An 18,704-nucleotide genomic window follows, 5' to 3' on the forward strand; every position below is an offset into this window, starting at 1 on the left:
TGACAGGTCACTTAAGTTTTGTTGACCAAATCTTAAACGGGGCATTCCTATGGGTTTTATATTTTGTTTTTGTTCCTTTGGTATGGGCCTGTATGGCTTTTTAAAATAAAATCGATAACGTAATATATTGCTCTTCGACTTCCCTTCCTCAACACTTTATAAATCGATTAAAAAAAACTACAGAAGAGTCACCACAGTATGAACAGCTCTTCCTTATGTTTTTTTTTCATTGAGCGATTTTTCGATACGCACGATGACATGAACCTAAAAGTCTCTTTCTTTTTTTTCAGGGGCGTCCGTGATGAATGAAGCTACAAGCGGTATTCATCCTTACCCTTTGCCTCAGTAAGTCCAGTCCGTCTACGTCTCTTTCATCATCACAAGAACTTTCTTCGGCGAACCGGTAAGAGATCTATAAACCTTTGTTAATTGTTTTACATATTCTTATAATTTTTATATCTCCAGATTCGTTCCGTGATTAGGACTGAACTATTCTTTATCTACAATAGAGAGCTAGAAACAATAATTGATTGTTTTAGGGTTTGGGAGTCTCCACTTCCATGAATCAGTGAAGACCGGGCTGATAGATAAAGTAAGCAGAGGATTCCTCACGCTTTTTATTATCTTTCAGAGAAACTTCTCAGAATTTCACCAGTCAAATTCATAGCGACGAGATCCTACCAGCCAAATTCAAACGTAGACCTTCGAGTTATTCATGCTTTTCATTGTTCTAGAGTTATTCGTGTTGCAAAACCGTGAAGATCCTGTCATAAAAAAAATAAACGTGAAGATTTCCATATCTGTAGTGAGGTACATCAAATGGTTTACCTAAACTAAAAAAAAATATATATTTCATTTCTTATTTTCATGCAATTTTAAATTTGTTTTCACAATGATACAATCAGTCATCGTCGATTTAGCTACTTTTGGTCTCATCATCATTGTATTCTTTCATAACTCAGACTCATATACGTTTTTCAATATTTTAAAATTCTCATTGATTCATGCAGTCACAACGCACAGTCAATGACAGAGAGACGAAGAAAAACTGGTACTTGCAAATGCAATATAGGAAGCCGAGCATATAGGAAGTTCGTTGAAGTTAGACATGAGACAAAATTACCAAATAAGTATAAGCAGAAGGATGAGAAAATAAAGGCAGTAAAGAAGGGAAAAGATCACAATCAAAGAACCATCAAAAAAATAATAAGAGAGGAAGGACAAACAAAACAGCCACCGTGGTTGAGAAACACAACGTGTAAGAGAATGTTAGGCTAGAAGAGTTTCAATTTGATAAATAGAGTTAAGTGTATACTTGTAGTTAAAATCTTTTATTGGAAATGTGCTCCAACCATGATAATTTATTTGTGTTTTTCCATCTCAATCGTAAACTGTTTAATAGTTAACTTAACAGTCTAAGATAATAATGGAAGTATGTTTCTCCTCTAATAGACAAATAATATTGCAAAGTTATATATTTTCTACACAATGACAATGACAAATATATATATGCATATGTGTAATGGCAGTAGTGCACATAATCTATCCAAAGTAATTTTATGTCGTATCTAAACATGAATCGTTCATAATAAAATGTCCTACATGTTTCACAATTTTATAGAAAATACTTATTGACAAAACAAAAAATACCAAGCAATATCATATCAAAACAAATAAATAATATAATATATCACAAAATAAAAGTACTTTATTTTAACCTTTAATATAATCCATCTATTTCAAAATTATCAATGTTTTAGAAAACTTTTTTTAAAAAGACATTTTTTTTTACATTTTCAATATATTTTTATTAGGTATAACTGTAAATTTAAGGCTTTAGATTAAAAAAATTATGATTATTGAATTTTGATTGGTTAAAAATTATGAAAAATAGTTAATCAGAAAAATATTACATTTACAATCAAATTTAAGATGAATTTTAAAATGTTTGAAAATTTTAAAACATACGTTTTTTTAAACATTAATTTTATAAACAGAAAAACTGCGCGTAGCGCGGTAAAATCTCTAGTAACCGCTAATAAAAGAAAATGAAGACAAAACACAGCTTTTGCATAAAGTTTTTTTAATATTTTGAAAATATTGTAATGGGTTAGTAATCAGTTTACAAGTGATCTATACTATTAATGCAGAATCCCTCGTAAGATTATGTACTTGATTTTTTTACAAAAATTACAATACAATGCCATTGTCATTTAATTTTTAATTAGAAATTTATTAATGACCATAATTATTTACACCCTACTTCTTTATATGACCAATATATTATGAAACATTTAGTACTGTTCAGAGTATTTAGGCGCATCTGCACAAAATACATAATACAAAATTTATAATGTCGAGCAATATATATTGTATGTGACATCTCTATGGCTTTTATAGTTTATCGGATTACACATGCATTTTTTTTTTTTTGCAATTTACTAGCTTTACAATACTATTCATATACTATAATTATCACTAGATCTAAAGGATGACAAAAACAAAAATGACAAAAAAAAAAATCCACTAGATCTAAATTGATATGAAACGTTCTAATACACATCCAATTGTAATTTATTACCCATGAATTTTAAATCTATTTTTTCTTTACAAAATAGGGATCCAAACTGTGGGTGGAAAACTATGAAATGTGCCACTAAAATTTAAACTCATTATGTTTGAAAAACCTAAACATATTTAAATGAATTATTCTGAAATCTATTTTTTGAAAAATAAATTATTTAAATATCTAACAAACATTTTTTTTTAAAAAACAAGATATTTACAACTAATCCCCCATATATTATTTGTGAAACATTACGACTTCTTTTTGTAGCCACGTGTCATCACTAGGATGATTCTTAGAATTATTAGAGAAATAGGTTGGTCCATCTAATTATATAATAAGCTTTTTACTAAACTAATCATAAATTCATTATTAATGTCATTTATTATTTCTTTAAATAAAGATTACATAATTACCTAATGTGACTAAAGTATATATGACAATTAATGATTTTGATTTGAATAATAAAAATCTGATAAAAAAAATAATGTATCTTATCAAATTTGTTTAATTTTAAACTATTAAAATAATTTTAAGAAATCACAATAACCATATAATAAAAATTTAGATTTTTCTGTATATGTTATATTTTGAATTCTAAAAAACAACTATAAATTACTAAAACTGTTAAAAGTCTCACATTCAAATTTTACGATCCATGGTTTAAAACTTTTGTTATGACAAAATACAAATGATTAAAAAATCATATAAGTAAAGTCTAATTTAATTAATCATTAAGATTTAAAATATATATGTATATATATCATTCTAAATTAAACTATAAACCATGTTGAATAAATAAATATTTTAGTTTCAAAATTTACTTTGAATAATTTTTTTTTGATAAAAGTTTTGAACTAACATTGATAAATTTTTTGTAAATTATAAATTAATAAAATTATTAATCCCACAATGAAAATTTTGTTATCAATAATTTAAAGTTTTTGCTTTTAAAGATACACATAATAAAAATAACATATGAGTAGAAAGCCTCATTTAATAGACATTAACATTAAAAATATACTATGTATGTTAATATCATTTAGATTTAATTACATATCCTATCAAATTTTTAAAAAATTGTTTGGATTAATAAAATTGATTTATACGTTCGCACCAATTTAACTATTTATGTAATAGTTATTGACTTTTAATTATTCAATATATATTTATTATTTCATAATATGTAAGAACATAAAATACATACAATAATTTATATATATAATATTTATCCCGCGCAAGGCGCGGATCTTAATCTAGTATTATATTATTACCCGAAAAACCTTTATATATATTGGTTTTTGAACCGATTTTGTAGGTAATATATTCCCATGAAATTTAAAACTTTTATTAAAAATGAATAATATCTAAACTATGCACTTTAAATCTTAGCTCAACTAAGTTTAAATACTTTATCAATGTATTACTGTTTATGGCATATTCTTTACGATAGTTAAAGAAACTATAGCTAAGAATTTAGTATGAACTGTTACAAAAAAAGAAAGAAAAATTAGTATGAATACGATATTGTTAGATCTACTTATAATCGGCATCTTGCCTATAATTGTCACCAAAAAATATATTTTGAACTTATGTGGCTGTCGATAAAAATCAATTTTTCTTTTCAAAAACAATTCATGTAACACTTGCAATATTACATTTATTTTACTTTTTATCCAATATATTAAAAATTGTCTTAATTTCTTGATATAAGCAAATCACTGGAATATTTTTCATCTAAAAATTTTAAATTTATAGAAATTTTTTGATATTTTCATTTAAAAATCCAAATGTGATTTTTACCCGAATTATTCGAAATTATCTCAACAACGGAAACCAAACCAAAGCCAAATTAAATCCAGAATTTATCGAATTCTTAACATTATCATCTGAACCAAACCAAAAACCAAAATAACTAAATTGAAACCGATCCAAAATGATAAATAACCAAACAATACTTATATATTTTGAATCGAAAGACCAAAAACTACAACCGAATTAGAACCAAACCAAAAACCCAAAAATAAAAAGAAACAAATTGAAATCGAATGGAAAATTGATTGTCCACACCTAAAAATATTAATGAACAAACAGACGGGTTAATATATTTGTTAACAAAAAATAATTTCGCGTTTTTAAAACGCGGTTCAAATCTAATATTATGATCCAATTGAATGCTTTTGAAGATTTTATTTGAAAGATTAGTGGGAAGAAAAAAATAAATTTTACTATTCTACATAGAATAATTTCACTATGGAACCCATGGTGTAGCTCTAAGCTTCCATCCACGGGCCCAAATATGTTTAGTGGGCCAAATCGGTTAACTAGAGGTGCTAAATGACAACAATAAATCAAAACTTTTATCGTTCTCAAAGCCATCACAAATCAACGGTGTAGATCAGAGCTCTCAATCTGAGATTCTTCAACTCGAGTTCTAAAGACAATCTAATTGAAACCTCCTCCCTTCTGCTGTTTGCATATATGCCTCCAAAGCCCACCACCACTGGATTAGATCTCACCCCCGTAAAAAATCGTCGCTATCATCGTCCTCTTCACCATCAAAATCCCTCTCTTCTTCATCCGACGAGAGTGGAATCAACCAGCAAGTACCGTGCAAGTGACCGTTAACGCAAACGTAGAACTCTAGCCCACCGTCTCTCGACCCCAACCGCCTCGCCGCGCTCTTAGGAACTAAACGCGCCGCCTTCATGCTCCACACGCGCCCTCCGCAATACGGACACCTGACCTTCTCCTCAAGCTCCGCCTGTCTCCTCACGAGACACTGCCTCGTCTTCGACCTCATAAATTCCCGAAATACCCCTCTGAAAACACCTAAATTCTCTTCTCCGCCACCACCCACCGCCTCATGCTCGCACGGATCGCTCACGTACAAGAGATCTCCCCGGCAATTCTTCGGCAGAAAAAACTTCCCGGAGGTCTTGGAGAATCTCGACTCGGACGCGAAGTGACCCGGCGACCGCGTCGACTCGCCGCCGCCGCAGAAGAACATGAGTTTCGCCAGCGCCTGCCATCCCCCGTCGATTCTCCCGCTCGGATCTGATCCGGACAATGCCGCCGCCATCCCCGGAGCGCGGTGAACGCAGAGCGAACGCCACAGAACGCGTCTCGCGATCGCGCAGAACCTACGGCTCACGGAGGCGACGGCGCATATCGTGTGGATGTCCCAGCTGATTGACTCGAAGACGAGAGTCAGCACCTGCTCGTTCTCTATCCCCGTTTCGCCGAAACTCGGTAACCGACTCGGTTGCTTGAATCGGAGCGGTCGAGACGAGTTCATCATTGGGACTGACGGAGAATCTACCCTTCTAGAATAAATCATTTAGCTTTTTTTTACAGCTTTTTAATTACACGCAGGGTCGCGATCCCCACGTATTTATAGCGGTTGGTACGGTGCTCAAGGGTGATACACGTGGCTTCTTGTCTGAACAACAGATTCTGTGATGCTCCCACTCCCGCCATTAAATGTGTCAACATTAGATTGGTTACGGGGACGCGTGTCTCTTCGCGATTGCGTGCACGCTGCGACAACAGAGAATCAGGGTATATGGTAGTACAAAAGAAAGAAAACAAAGGGGTGGGGCGCCACGTGTTGAGACGCAAACGCGGATTCTAAACGTTATTTTCTAAAAGCCAAAATCTCTAAGGAGACAAAGGAGACACATGTCTCAAGACGGAGACTTTTTTTGATACGCAGAAACGTGGCAGCTCCGAACTAGATACGACGAAGTAGTTCGCAACTGAGAGACGCAACACATTCAAAGTCAATCATATCCAGTCTAGTTTTTGGGTAATTTTTTAAAAGATTTTGTTGTTTATTAATAATATTCACTTCTTTTTTCACTGACAAATCTTTCAACTGTAAGAATCTTATACAGAGAACATATTCCTCCTGGAACCCATGTTATATTTGTTTTTCAAGCAAAGTCACCATACAAACACGTAAGGCATCAGTACATTATTCAAAATCAATACAATACTAAAAGGGGAATAAGGGCTTCCCACATGCTTCCACGTCCTTAATAATAATCAACCAATAGGATGTCTTTTTTTTTCCACGTCACGCGAAGGATGGGCTGTTTTGTTTCTTTGATCCGTAAAATATAAAATTTGACACAAAAGCCCAATCCAAAATAAACCTAGCAAAACTCATAAACATCGTCTTTTTCTCTTTCTCACCTTCCCCAGTTTTCTACGTTTCTTCCCTACTGTATCTAAGCCATAAATTGAACCTCTAATAACATAAACGTTCGACTTGCTTCATTATCGTCTCCACCTCTCTCCTTATCTGCGAAAATCAATCATAGTATTCTAATCTCTTGCTTTGTTTGATTGCTTCCATGTCAGTTGGCTTCCTTAAAATATATTGGATTCTTCTTCTTCCCTGGAAAATTGAAGGTGCTTCCTCTTTTTTCCCTCTCTCTTACTTCTTAATTGTTTTCATAACTAAATTGGATATGCGATTCGATCTAATTTAGGGTTTTAGTATCAATATTATCCCAATTTCGTTCATATCACAGCACTGTCTCTGGGTTCTAAAAAGAAAAGCTCTCAATATCTTATTTTTCTCTGCCACAGAGAGAGAGAGAGAGAGAGAGAGAGAGAGAGAGAGAGAGAGAGAGAGAGAGAGAGAGAGAGAGAGAGAGAGAGAGAGAGAGAGAGAGAGAGAGAGAGAGAGAGAGAGAGAGAGAGAGAGAGAGAGAGAGAGAGAGAGAGAGCTAAAGGGGTTTCGAGTGAAGATGAAGGAGGGAAAGCAATAGAGACGTCACAGCCGACGGTGGCTCCTCCGGCGAAGCACAGCCGACAGCTAGGAGCTCAGCTGTCGGGAAGCATGAGTTTCAGCAGACAAATGTCGAATGAAGACGAGGAGATGTCGAGGACGGCTTTGTCTGCTATCAGGGCGAAAGAAGAGGAGATCGAGAAGAATAAGATGGAGATTAGGGAAAGGGTTCAAGCTCAGCTTGGTCGTGTCGAAGAGGAGACTAAGCGCCTCGCTTTGATCCGTGAGGTATAGCATCTTTACTTCCTCATCTTTTTTTTTTTTTTTGAGAATTGTGCTTTAATTTTGTTTCTTACATAGAAAAAAACAAATTAAGATATAAAAATTGGACATATGGGGGTTTAATGCAGTGAAGCTATGTGGTTGTGATTCATGTTTAGGGGGAGATTTGTAGGACCCCAAGTATTGAAATTTTCAAGAAACATTGAACAAAAAATAGCTTCTTTTTTTGTTTTTTCTTTTAAATTATAAGTAAAGATTGGGACTTTTGTGAGTGTTTCCACTTTTGTATCACTAATTGTAAAATCCATTTGGTAAAAATGAGATTTGTGGATCAAAGTTCTTTCCTTTTTATGAAAACTACCATGATTAAGAAGCTTAATGGTTTGAATTGTATATTTAGGAACTTGAAGGTTTAGCTGAACCCATGAGGAAAGAAGTTGCTTTGGCCAGGAAGAAGATTGATTCTGTCAACAAAGAGTTAAAGCCTTTGGGTCATACTGTTCAGAAAAAGGTATGGCCATTGCACATAACCAAATCCATTATATGTCTGGTTGAGGATCATTATTAAGATGCTAATCTGGTGTGTAGGAACGAGAGTACAAAGAAGCTCTTGAAGCATTCAACGAAAAGAACAGGGAGAAGGTGCAGCTAATCACCAAGCTTACGGAGGTTAGTCAACTAATTCTAAAATCCTTTTCTTTTTTTTATTTATTGAATATAGTAATTGGAGATAGTGTTTGAATAATTGGTTCAAGTGTTTATCTTCTTCTCTGGTTATGGTTCTATGTTTGTCTAAATATATCTGTGAGTCTTGAGCTTAGTTAGTGATTTTTCAACTCAAACAAAAATTACAACATGATCTTTGAATTTTAAAACATCTGGTTTATTATTGACTGAATACAAGTACACGCTAATCCTCAATTTCTACAGACTCGAGAATAATAAATAAGATTCAGTGAGAAAGGTGAATCAGGCCAACATGCATGACGGCACATCCAGAAAGTAATTTACCTTCTTGATACCAGCAATCACATGCAGCGGAACAAAACCATGATCATCCATGTGCCCACGAAGGTATGTGTCTCTAATCAAATTCTCTTCACTGTAACAAAAAGAAACATTTGCATCTAAATTACTCCTTCCCAGAAGAGAAATGAGACGAATAAGAGAGATTCAATACAAAAGTACTACCTAAAATAATATTGTATTTGCTTCTGTAGTTTTACGTTTAGAGGAAGATCTTGGACTTGGTAAAAGACTGGACCAGGTGAGAGAGGGCTGATGAAAGGCATACGGGGATAATATGGAGATGCCAATTCTGAAATGAAAGACGCATTAGAAAAAAAAAAGAGTTCCAAAACGTGATCTTTCAATGTATCTCACTAGGAGGAAAGGGCACATGCCCGCCAAAAGGCTGAATAGGCTGAGCTGCCATAAACTGAGGAGGAATTGACTGCATAGTTGGAGGTTGATGTCTCACAAATGCTGGGGCGCCTCTTTGTGAATGTGCATTTCCATCTCTCCCACTAAAGCTTCTGCAAAAATTCCAGTTTTGATTCCCTTGCTCCTGGCTGCGCCTGCCACCATGACTTTGGTGGTGGTGGTGGTGGTGGTTACCATTTTGGTTCCTGTGCGAGTGCCGTGGTGAAAAGTTGTCACTACAACCACCATGGGTTTGTGATGCAGAGCCATTCCTCTGGTTTTGGCCTCTAGGAGAAGGGTTGTGCGAAGGTGTTTCGACAAGTGGACCTTGAGAAACAGTACCATTAGCAGCGGATCCAGAAGAGCTATAGTAATTTTTAAAAAAATTTATAAAATAAAAAAAATTTAATATAAAATAATTTTACTGTTGACTTACTATTCTAATATTTCAATTTGAATATTCTCTTTGTTTTATAATATAATGGTTTAAAAGTATTTTTTGTTACACTATATAAATTGTTTTTATATTTCAATGTAACTTTATATTTATTATATATTGCGTGGCCAATTAAATTATGTAAATTACTGTATAATTGTTTAAATTTAAATATTAAATGACAGTTTTCTAAAGAAATAACTTTTAAATATTACAGATTTTAATTAAAATTGATTACATTTTGAAGCAGATGGAGTAATCTATAAACTAACTCTATATATATACCTTGAATTTCTCTCATTATGTGCATTCCTAACTCGAATGAGATAATCAACATCTAATATTATGTTACTCTCAGTATATTAGAAATGATCGAACCGTAAACCAATTAAGGATGATGTAAGGAAGACATAAATATGTATTTCCAGTTATCATAAAATATAGAATCAATTGACAGCAACTTAATTATGTTCAGCGTAGAACAACAGAGAAGAGTTTCCATAATTTCTAATATTATAATATCTCACTATTTTAAGCTTTTCTCTAGCACAAATACTCACTTTATTCTGAAGTTTAAGCTTTTCTATCTGATGATATTAGTAGTTTGATCCAAAAAAGAAAACAGTCGAACTGTACATTGTAATTGGAAAAAGAAAACAAACAAAGGTATATGAAACAAAAACTGGAAATATCAATTATCTGCAATTAAAGAATAATAAAGCAATAAAATTGTAAAAATACAAAAAAAAATTTACACAGAAAAAGATTTAGTAAAATAAAATCGTAATATAATTTTCATAATTGATAGTGCTCAGTTAAAAAGTCTAAATTTACAACATACACAGTTTTATTTACATCTTTAAACCTATTATCTAATTAAAATGATTCTAAGGAAAGTGCCAGCATGAAGAGTTAGAAACTATACGATAAAATATAATACATAATATTAAAAATACATTACTGATCACTAAAAAATCATGTTAGTAGTAATAAAAATAAAATGACAACACATTTATTAAAACCATAGAACGACGCGCAACAAGGTGTTATTAACTATACAAACTACAAATTAAATATGCTTAACGCAAACACACATAAAAATGAGACATCATATTTGGATATATTTAAATAAATAATTTTAAATATATTATATTCTTGATAATTTTAAAATTACTTAAAAAGAAACTAAATTATTAAAAATAAATATACAAATAAAACTAAAGCAATATTTTTTAACGTCAAAATAATAAATGAATAAAACATATATTAGGTAAATAAAATAGATTTTAGATTTTAAAGACTTCTAATTCATGTAGTATTACAAAATTCAAAATCTGTTTATTACAATTAATATTTTACCATTAGATATATTAAAATAATATTCTAAATCTATATTCAATTGTCAGTTTTCAACTATTACACTTAAAAAATATTATTAAATACGCCTGTTTTTTTTTGAAATGGAGATTTTATATTTTAAGTAGGTTATTGGAGTACTTTTTTTCGTTGATTTATTCGAGATGAGATTCCAATATTTTAAACTAAGATAATTTCCATTCTACACATAATTATATATTTTTTACATAAGTCTAAAATCTCGGACTTGATTCTTCATATTTTATTAGTTAATTGTGTTACATATAATAAAAATACTTACTTCAAACTAAAAATATAAAAAAAAAAATCAAATTTGAAAATTAGTTATATATAATTTAATATACAAAAGTTCAAATAGAAATAAAAATGATAAATGTAACAAATTTAAATATATTATCCGCGCGTAGCGCGGAGAAAGAATCTAGTCTCATTAGAAGTCCCAAATGGAATAAACATGGAGCTGTTGATATGCTTTTGGAATGAAATGGATTATTTGAAACATAAAAGGCTTTTGAAAAAACGGAACATTTCTCTATAAAATTTTAGTTAAAAGGGAATGTGTTTCAGAGTTTGGGTAAAGAAGCTTTAATTTTGTTTAACTAACATTGTCAATCCTGGGAAGATCATAAACCAGGGAACATCTTCTAACAACTCAAAAGATTTATTTACGTAAAGACAAAATGCTTAACATTCAAGCATAGTTGAACTTAAAAGAGACAATATGAAGCAGAGAGCTCCATAAGTTTTAAGTTAAAATAGAAAAAGACAAAGTATTATATCTGAACAAAAGAAGTATTTTGACTAGGAAGTAGCTCCAAAGACACGGATTCTCTGCTGAACTGGAACTCTGCAACAAGGACAGGTCGCTTTGTCACCACCCATGAAGCTCTCGCTGCAACTAACACAGACAACTTGGTGAGCACAAGGGAGAAACACAACCGAAACCTCATCTTTCATACAGATTAAACATTCCCGGTCATAACTTTCCTCTTTCTCATACAACCCATCAAGCCTATCCAGCTCTTCAAGCAGTTTAGACACTTCTTCTCCCTTTGTCTGGGAGATGTTATTTGACAGGAGGCTTGCGTCAGTTGAAGAGTCCTTGTTGAGCCGAGAGAGCTCTTGTTCCAGTCTTTGGAGATCGTCTTTATGTCTCTGAAAGTCTATCTCAATCTTCAACCGCAAGCTTTCAACATTTCTCTTGTTTCTCACCTCAGTTGCTTCCTTGGACCGTTGTTCTTCTTCCACTTGAGCCAACGCCTGCTCCTTTGCTTTCTCCTCCTCCCTCCATTTCTCCTGCAAAAATAGATATTAACAAGATGATCCAAGAAAAGAAGATAATACATTTCTTGGTACCTCATATTCTTTTTCCTCCTGTTTGATCTGTGCTAAACCCCTCTCGAGTGCCTTAATCTTTTCTTTCTCACCATCAATCTCGCCTTGCAACTTCTTCTTCTGCTTCTCCCACGCTACAAGTCTCTTCAACCGTTTCTTCTCCTTCTTCGTTGCCTCTATGCAAGCCGTGAGCGATTCTGATTCACTTAGCTTGGAAGCTTCAATCTCAGCCCGGATCACTGCATTCTCGTTCTCAAGCCTCCTCGCTATCATACCAGCCTTGTCGACATGACTGCTCACTTTTCTAAGATCACTCTCCATCTCTGATATTCTTTTCACCGTCGACTCCTCCCCACTTTGTTTCCCTTTCTTCAACCGTAAGTTCTCTTCTCTCTCACTCCTCAACGACTGAAGCTCGGCGAGTTCATCGCTAACCTTCTGCGCAGCTTGCATCGCCTTCTTCTGAGCCCACTCTCTCCTCTCCTTCACTTGCCTTTTCAGATCCTGAACCTGACGCAGCAGTCCTATCAAAGCATCATCCTTTCCCTTCTCAGGCGCGCTGTCATCATCGAGGTTCAGATCCTGGAACTTCTCCAAAACTGAACTAACACTCTCTTGTGGCGGCTGCTCACACTTCTTACTAGCACGATAACCAGCGGCAAACGCAGCAACATTCTCTCTCAGCAAACACTTCATCGACGGCGTTAGATTAAACCTCCTAGGACAATCACCATCACCATCCACCTTTCCAGAGGTTGGTATATCAATCGTACTCGCCTTCCCAACGTCAAGCTCGCTCATAAGCAAACAACACATCGCATCGCCTTTACTCAGATTAGGCTTAACTTGTTTCAACAAATAAACCATACCAGCAAGCGAGTACTCAACCAGCTGTCTCAGATCAGCGAACACGGTCTTTGATCCATCCTCATCCTCCTCCCCGTTACTACTACCTTTCAGATGAGTCAGTGAGTTATCCAGAATGTTGTTCAACACATCCGTCCCACCGTAACAGTATCCATTACTCAGAACAGCTCTCAAGGCTGCCTCCTCATCGTAACCCAAAGACACAAGCTTTGAGACCGCTTCGTTGTATATATGCTCCAAATGTTTCAGGAGTAGATCCTCTAGCTGCTCCTCGGTGCAGTAACCGTAACCACTGTCCTCGAAGTTGCCGCTAGGGTTGGAATCAAGGAGACTCGATAGAGCTGTCTTGTTGAGGAGACAAGACGGATCGAATTGGGGTTTCGTGGATCGGGTCTTCCGGTTCGGTCTGACGTGCTTCGACCTCACAGTACAACCCATCGGATGATATCTTTCTAGGTATATACGAGAATCTGAAGAGAAGAGATTGAAAGAGTGAAAGATCATTGAATCGTTCAGTGAATGGTGAACCAAACCAGGATCAGAAGAAAATAGTGATAACGAAGGGAGACGTGGAGAATAAAAATGAAAGAACAAGGGTAGATGAAACTTACTGATCGGCGATGGCTGTATTTCTCAACCGAGACGACAGAACTTCGGTGCAGACAAGAAGACACAAGTGTTTCAGATTCTGGTGGTGTTTTGTGTGTGGGTGTAAGTGGTAAACAGTATGGGCTAATATCATACTTAACTGGGCCTTTAATTGGGCCAGGCGCTAAATGATATTTCGATACCGTTTACCTCGCCCCGTAGATATTGTAAAATGTAAAAAGCCAAAATGAATAAACTAGGGCTGGCAAAAAAACCGGAATCCGAACAACCGAACCGAACCCGATCCGAAAATATAGTACCGAATCTGAACCAAAATTAATTAAATATCCGAATGGGTTTAAAATTTTGGTATCTAAAAAACCGAAACTGATCCGAACCGAAGTATTTTGGGTACCCGAATGTATCCAAAATAGATTTATACACCTACATATATATTAAAACATCCAAAATATATAAGATACTTATAAATTGTTCAAAATAATTGAAAATATATACAAATAGTTAAAAGTAAATGTTTAAAATAGCTAAAATATACTCAAAACACCAAAAATGCTTGAAATATCTATTGATTTTCTATCCAAATATTCAAACCAACCAATTTAAATGTTAATTTTATGTATTTTGACATATGTTATTCAAATTTATATGTAATATATTATTTCGTTTATTGATTTTGAGAAATTTTAAGCATAATGAATTTATTTTTTTTAAAAAATAATTTAAATGGATTATCCGAACCCTAATCGAACCCGAACCGAAATTTAGAAATACTCGAATGAGATTGAAACCTTTGAACCCGAAAACCTGAAACCTGAATAGATCCGAACCGAACCCGAATGGGTACCGAACTTCCACCCCTAATAAACCGTCTTGGTGTAGATAGCTAGCTTTTGCATGGGCTCACGTGTGCACGTACTCCACGTACGTAGGCGTAACTAGTGACACGTATATGCGTAATAGACGTGGCGATGCCAACAGACTCGACTAATCGTACGCCGTTAGTCGTTAAAATTTAATCGTGAGCCAGGAGGTCATAAGGCAAACCAAAGCAAAGTGAAAAAAAGAAGTTAGGTTCAAGAAGAAGAAGAAGATGCATTCAGCGAAGGAAAAGATCAGCGACATGGCCAGCACGGCCAAGGAGAAGCTCAACATTGGCAGCGCAAAGGCACAAGGCCATGCGGAGAAGACTATGGCTAGGACTTCAGAAGAGAAGAAGATGGCTCACGAGCGAGAGAAGTCTAAGGAGGCGCAGGCCAAGGCCGAGCTCCACGAGTCTAAGGCTGAGCATGCGGCGGACGCTCAGGTTCACCGCCACCATCTTCCTGGACACACCGCCTACCCTAGCCGAACCAAGGGCGCTGCTCATTACCCACCGGGACAGATCTAAAACTAAGCTATATTAAGACTAGCGGTTTAGTTTGCTTCTGTAATATGTATGCTTTTGTGTCCTTTCTAATAAAAATAACGTGAATTATCTTGGTTGATTCCTCTAATGATTGCTCTCGGAAATAAAATAAACTTCAAATAATCTTTAATCTATGCAAATGCAACATGCATACTAGATTAAAACGAGAGAGTTGATCTTGTTTATATTAGTTTAGTGAGCTTTCTGTAGATGTAAAAACCGATTGTGAATTCAGAGAATCGATATTTACAAATATAAATAATAACGAAAAGGTATCAAAATCCACGATGTATATATCATTTTCGCTAAACAGTTATAACTTGTTGCTTCTGATGAAATGCAAAGAGATATGTTAATTTTGTGTAGATGTAATATGTATGATTTATTGATTTTGTTTCTTTTTTGATAAAAATAACGTGAATTATCTTGATTGATTCCTCTAATCATCTTTAGTCTATATGCAAATGCAACATACATACTAGATTAAAATGAGAGTTCATGTTCATATTAGTTTAGTGAGCTTTCTGTAAATGTAGAAACCGATTGTGAATACAGAAAATCGATATTTACAAATTACAGAAATAATATCGAAAAGGTATCGAAATCCACGATGTATATATCATTTTCGCTGAACAGTATAACTTGTTGGTTCTGATGAAATGCAAAGAGATATGTTAATTTTGTGTAGATGTAAAAAGTGAGAATCCGGAAAATCATATTAATAAGCTGTAACAACACTATATAACGATATCATTTTCGTTCATATTGAATATTTTTGTTAGGTTATAAATGCGAAGCTTGCGTAGACGTGAAGAATTAGTTAGAAAAAATATCCCTTTCTTGGTACGTAGCTACAAGATTATCATATATACGAGTAAAATCGCTCTCTTCCTAAAAACATGTGGATGGAGGGAAAAAGCTTAGCCTGTGGCTGTGGGTGGGCCGTCTAACTCTTTGACATATAACATCGCAGCAATACTAACCAACCATAGTTCGTCACGTACCAAAGCTTACCGTCTTTGTTATAAATGAAACCGTGTATAATGTAAAACCATTCATTTGTGTTCATACCGTTTTATAAACTCTCTTTTTTCTGTTCTTGTTAAACTATATATCTTGACAACTCTGATTCTTCTCCCAGATGGCTTGCTTGATTTCCCCTGTAATGAAACTCCGTCGTCTCTCTTCGGCTGATTCGCGGCGGTTTGCATACCGGAATCTGAGCGACGACGATATGGAGGATTCGGTTATAAGGGTGGTGGTGGGGAAGGAGAAGAAAGAGTTCATGGTCGAACCGTACGTCCTCGAAGAGACACCGTTTAGAGTCTTGATTGGTTCGGCTAAGGATCGTACCCAGAGCCGGTTCAACCGGACTGGTAGAGTAGTGTGGCTTGATCATGTCGACTCGATCTTGTTCGAGCACTTGCTGTGGCTTCTTCGTAACGATGCCTCTTCATTTTCAGATATGGATGTCGCCGAGATCATTGAGTTCTACGCTCAAGATTGCTAGAGAAATAAATTGTGATGTTGTAACCATTTAGACGTGTATACTGTGATGCTATACTCGGTCTTTGGTTCATAGTTTTTTTAATAGTTTGGATCGGTTTGGTTCGAAATACCTGTGATCATTGTGCTATAACGAGAAGGCCTATTAAATATTTGCTACAGACATTGCGGCCCATTATGAGATTTGATATCAATGAACCAACAAAAAACTGTTCTCTTGCAACCAACAAAAACACTGAGCGGTACGCGTAGTTTGTCAATCTACTTTTTTTTGCTAAATTGTAAATATCATTCATGAATGAAAGTTTGGTTACAACAAAGTTGAACCAGATTCTGCTCGAAAGCTGGTTTGTTCTTAGAAGCCGCAAAAAATTAAAAAACTCCTAAGAAACATGAAGAATTAAACCAAGATAGACGACATACGCCAATCCTAGTGTTAATTAAATTCAGAACAAAAGACAACACAACACCCTAATCACAGCGCTTCTTGCACATCAGGATAAACCGAAATGAGCAAGAGTGATAGTTGTAAGGCAAGCTGAACGAGCACTCACCAGCAGGTGGCTCCTAACGGTTTCGACGGAGGCGGCAGCTACGGCTCCGGAACACCAAAAGAGGAGGACGTCGAACAACAGAGCCAAAAAACTAACTCGGCTTGAATACCAAAATGTGAACTCGATGTGTCGTCGCTGACGGTGAAGAGCATATCTTGTCAAACGCAGGCGGTATAATCAGCCATCCGGCCACGCGACAGTAATCTTGCGACAGAGATATCAAGTCCAAAACAATGGCAACGCCGGAGCTATGAAGAAGCGGGTTGAAGTACAGGAGGAGAGATGATCCCCTCAAATCATGTGCCCCAACAGAAAAGCGAGAGCTCCGACATCTAGCAATGGACACCATCACGGCGGGTCGTCCTCAAAACCCTAGGAGATGATGTCACAACGCGAGAAGCGAATCCTCGGAAACAGAACCGTTGAGAAGAACCATGGATGTTGTCGATTGAACTACAATGGAGGTCCTCGATGGTGAGCCTCGTCACCACTTTTCTCTCAGATCTGAGAGGAGAAGCTCAACACTGACCTTGAATCAAATCGAGGAGAAACCGACTGGACGAGACGAAGATGACGGGACAGAGACGGCGACGCGTCGAACGTTCCGGCGGATCTCGGTCTCAGATCTGACCTCAAACCGGTTCTCACAAGACAGATCCATGACGCCTAAGAGAATCCAACCCTTGTCGAACCTCGCCGAAGCTCCGGGGAAACCACATACGACCATGGTTTCCGGTAGATCCACAGGGAAATCCAGAGACATCGCGCAAAGAGGTGAGAACAAGAGAGAATCAGCAGAGGAAAGAGGCGGAGCTTGGATATGGCGGGGTCGGCAATGGCCCTCTCGCAGCGTCGAGAGACGCCGGAGAGGCAAGCGGAGGAGCACGGGGAGATGAGTCTCGAGAAGTTGGGGAGTGGGAGAGGAAAAGGTAAAAAAGAGTGAATTAAAGGTAAATTACATTAGTTTGTCAATCTAATCTAGCTTCATAAGATAACAAATAGGCATTGTATTATTTAAATAACCAAAGAAATTTTAGGGTCAAACATTCGGATGTGATGTTTTGATCAATGGTTCACTAATAATTGTTATATGAAACTATATTTAACAAGTAATCGTTTGCAACTTTATGGACTTTATAAAGAAAGATTGATTAGCTTGTTTTAGAATGCTTCTGTTCTTAATAATATCAATATTTGTGAAAGTTAGTTGGACAAAATCCAATGAAGAAAGGGCAAGGATCCGTAGTACTTTGGTAAAAATCATGGCTGTCTCTTCTTTACCCACATTTATATATTTGTATATGAACACTTTTGTATCTAGTAAGTTAAATAACTTAAGTATATTTTGACCGAAAATGATATACTTGCATTATATCACTTAAAATAATATACTACTGTATCACCACCCCCCCCCCCCCCCCCCCCCCCACAATGAAAACCAGAAAATGTGTACATCTCTAACATTGTATATGCGTGGTTAGGGATCATTACAATTCTATATTACTTCACGATAGACAATATTTTAGCCGGACAAGGTCATTGTGAAGCTCTTAGACATTTATATTTCGTTGTAATATAGAGAAAGAACAAAAACAAATTATCCAAAT

The 18,704-nt window shown here is 35.4% G+C and overlaps 5 protein-coding genes and 1 long non-coding RNA gene across 8 annotated transcripts; 4 read left to right on the forward strand and 2 right to left on the reverse strand.

Annotated features, from left to right (window-relative positions):
- Positions 1–202: 202 nt before the first annotated feature.
- Positions 203–2,508, forward strand: LOC111205083. 3 transcript variants are annotated; one of them, XR_002657471.2, is made up of 3 exons: positions 203–403; positions 483–810; positions 1,011–2,508. It is a non-coding gene; the product is annotated as an uncharacterized LOC111205083 (long non-coding RNA). The 3 variants fall into 3 exon arrangements; XR_002657472.2 differs by having other exon boundaries at positions 540–810; XR_007322386.1 differs by having other exon boundaries at positions 203–810.
- Positions 2,509–4,736: 2,228 nt separating this feature from the next.
- Positions 4,737–6,518, reverse strand: LOC111205068 (EID1-like F-box protein 3). Its single transcript, XM_022700413.2, has one exon. The coding sequence runs from the start codon at positions 5,904–5,906 to the stop codon at positions 5,082–5,084; it is 825 nt and encodes a 274-aa protein (XP_022556134.1). The 5' UTR covers positions 5,907–6,518; the 3' UTR covers positions 4,737–5,081.
- Positions 6,519–7,258: 740 nt separating this feature from the next.
- On the forward strand, positions 7,259–10,121 carry LOC125585469. The gene is made up of 4 exons (XM_048754564.1): positions 7,259–7,592; positions 7,987–8,097; positions 8,175–8,255; positions 8,517–10,121. The coding sequence occupies exons 1-4, from the start codon at positions 7,416–7,418 to the stop codon at positions 8,526–8,528; spliced, it is 381 nt and encodes a 126-aa protein (XP_048610521.1). The 5' UTR covers positions 7,259–7,415; the 3' UTR covers positions 8,529–10,121.
- A 1,340-nt stretch (positions 10,122–11,461) lies between these two features.
- Positions 11,462–13,748, reverse strand: LOC111205067 (MND1-interacting protein 1). Its single transcript, XM_022700412.2, has 3 exons — positions 13,635–13,748; positions 12,178–13,493; positions 11,462–12,117 (listed from the first exon to the last, which is right to left on the reverse strand). The coding sequence occupies exons 2-3, from the start codon at positions 13,459–13,461 to the stop codon at positions 11,623–11,625; spliced, it is 1,779 nt and encodes a 592-aa protein (XP_022556133.1). The 5' UTR covers positions 13,462–13,493; positions 13,635–13,748; the 3' UTR covers positions 11,462–11,622.
- A 902-nt stretch (positions 13,749–14,650) lies between these two features.
- On the forward strand, positions 14,651–15,116 carry BNAC04G09820D (late embryogenesis abundant protein 18). Its single transcript, XM_013878133.3, has one exon. It carries the CDS (start codon positions 14,723–14,725, stop codon positions 15,017–15,019), a length of 297 nt encoding a protein of 98 aa, XP_013733587.1. The 5' UTR covers positions 14,651–14,722; the 3' UTR covers positions 15,020–15,116.
- Positions 15,117–15,916: 800 nt separating this feature from the next.
- On the forward strand, positions 15,917–16,706 carry LOC111205244 (auxin-responsive protein SAUR78). Its single transcript, XM_022700775.2, has 2 exons — positions 15,917–16,082; positions 16,179–16,706. Exon 2 carries the CDS (start codon positions 16,179–16,181, stop codon positions 16,545–16,547), a length of 369 nt encoding a protein of 122 aa, XP_022556496.1. The 5' UTR covers positions 15,917–16,082; the 3' UTR covers positions 16,548–16,706.
- Positions 16,707–18,704: the final 1,998 nt, after the last annotated feature.

The sequence above is a fragment of the Brassica napus genome, chromosome C4, assembly GCF_020379485.1.
Source record: "Brassica napus cultivar Da-Ae chromosome C4, Da-Ae, whole genome shotgun sequence".
Lineage (NCBI taxonomy): Eukaryota > Viridiplantae > Streptophyta > Magnoliopsida > Brassicales > Brassicaceae > Brassica > Brassica napus.

Excerpts from the sequence above, each read along its gene's own strand:
- LOC111205068 (XM_022700413.2), bottom strand. The coding sequence starts at position 5,906 with ATGATTTATTCTAGAAGGGTAGATTCTCCGTCAGTCCCAATGATGAAC.
- LOC125585469 (XM_048754564.1), top strand. The coding sequence starts at position 7,416 with ATGAGTTTCAGCAGACAAATGTCGAATGAAGACGAGGAGATGTCGAGG. Across the intron at positions 7,593-7,986 it reads GCCTCGCTTTGATCCGTGAG|GAACTTGAAGGTTTAGCTGA; the intron begins GTATAGCATCTT and ends TTGTATATTTAG. Across the intron at positions 8,098-8,174 it reads GTCATACTGTTCAGAAAAAG|GAACGAGAGTACAAAGAAGC; the intron begins GTATGGCCATTG and ends TCTGGTGTGTAG.
- LOC111205067 (XM_022700412.2), bottom strand. The coding sequence starts at position 13,461 with ATGGGTTGTACTGTGAGGTCGAAGCACGTCAGACCGAACCGGAAGACC. Across the intron at positions 12,118-12,177 it reads AGGAGGAAAAAGAATATGAG|GAGAAATGGAGGGAGGAGGA; the intron begins GTACCAAGAAAT and ends CTATTTTTGCAG.
- BNAC04G09820D (XM_013878133.3), top strand. The coding sequence starts at position 14,723 with ATGCATTCAGCGAAGGAAAAGATCAGCGACATGGCCAGCACGGCCAAG.
- LOC111205244 (XM_022700775.2), top strand. The coding sequence starts at position 16,179 with ATGGCTTGCTTGATTTCCCCTGTAATGAAACTCCGTCGTCTCTCTTCG.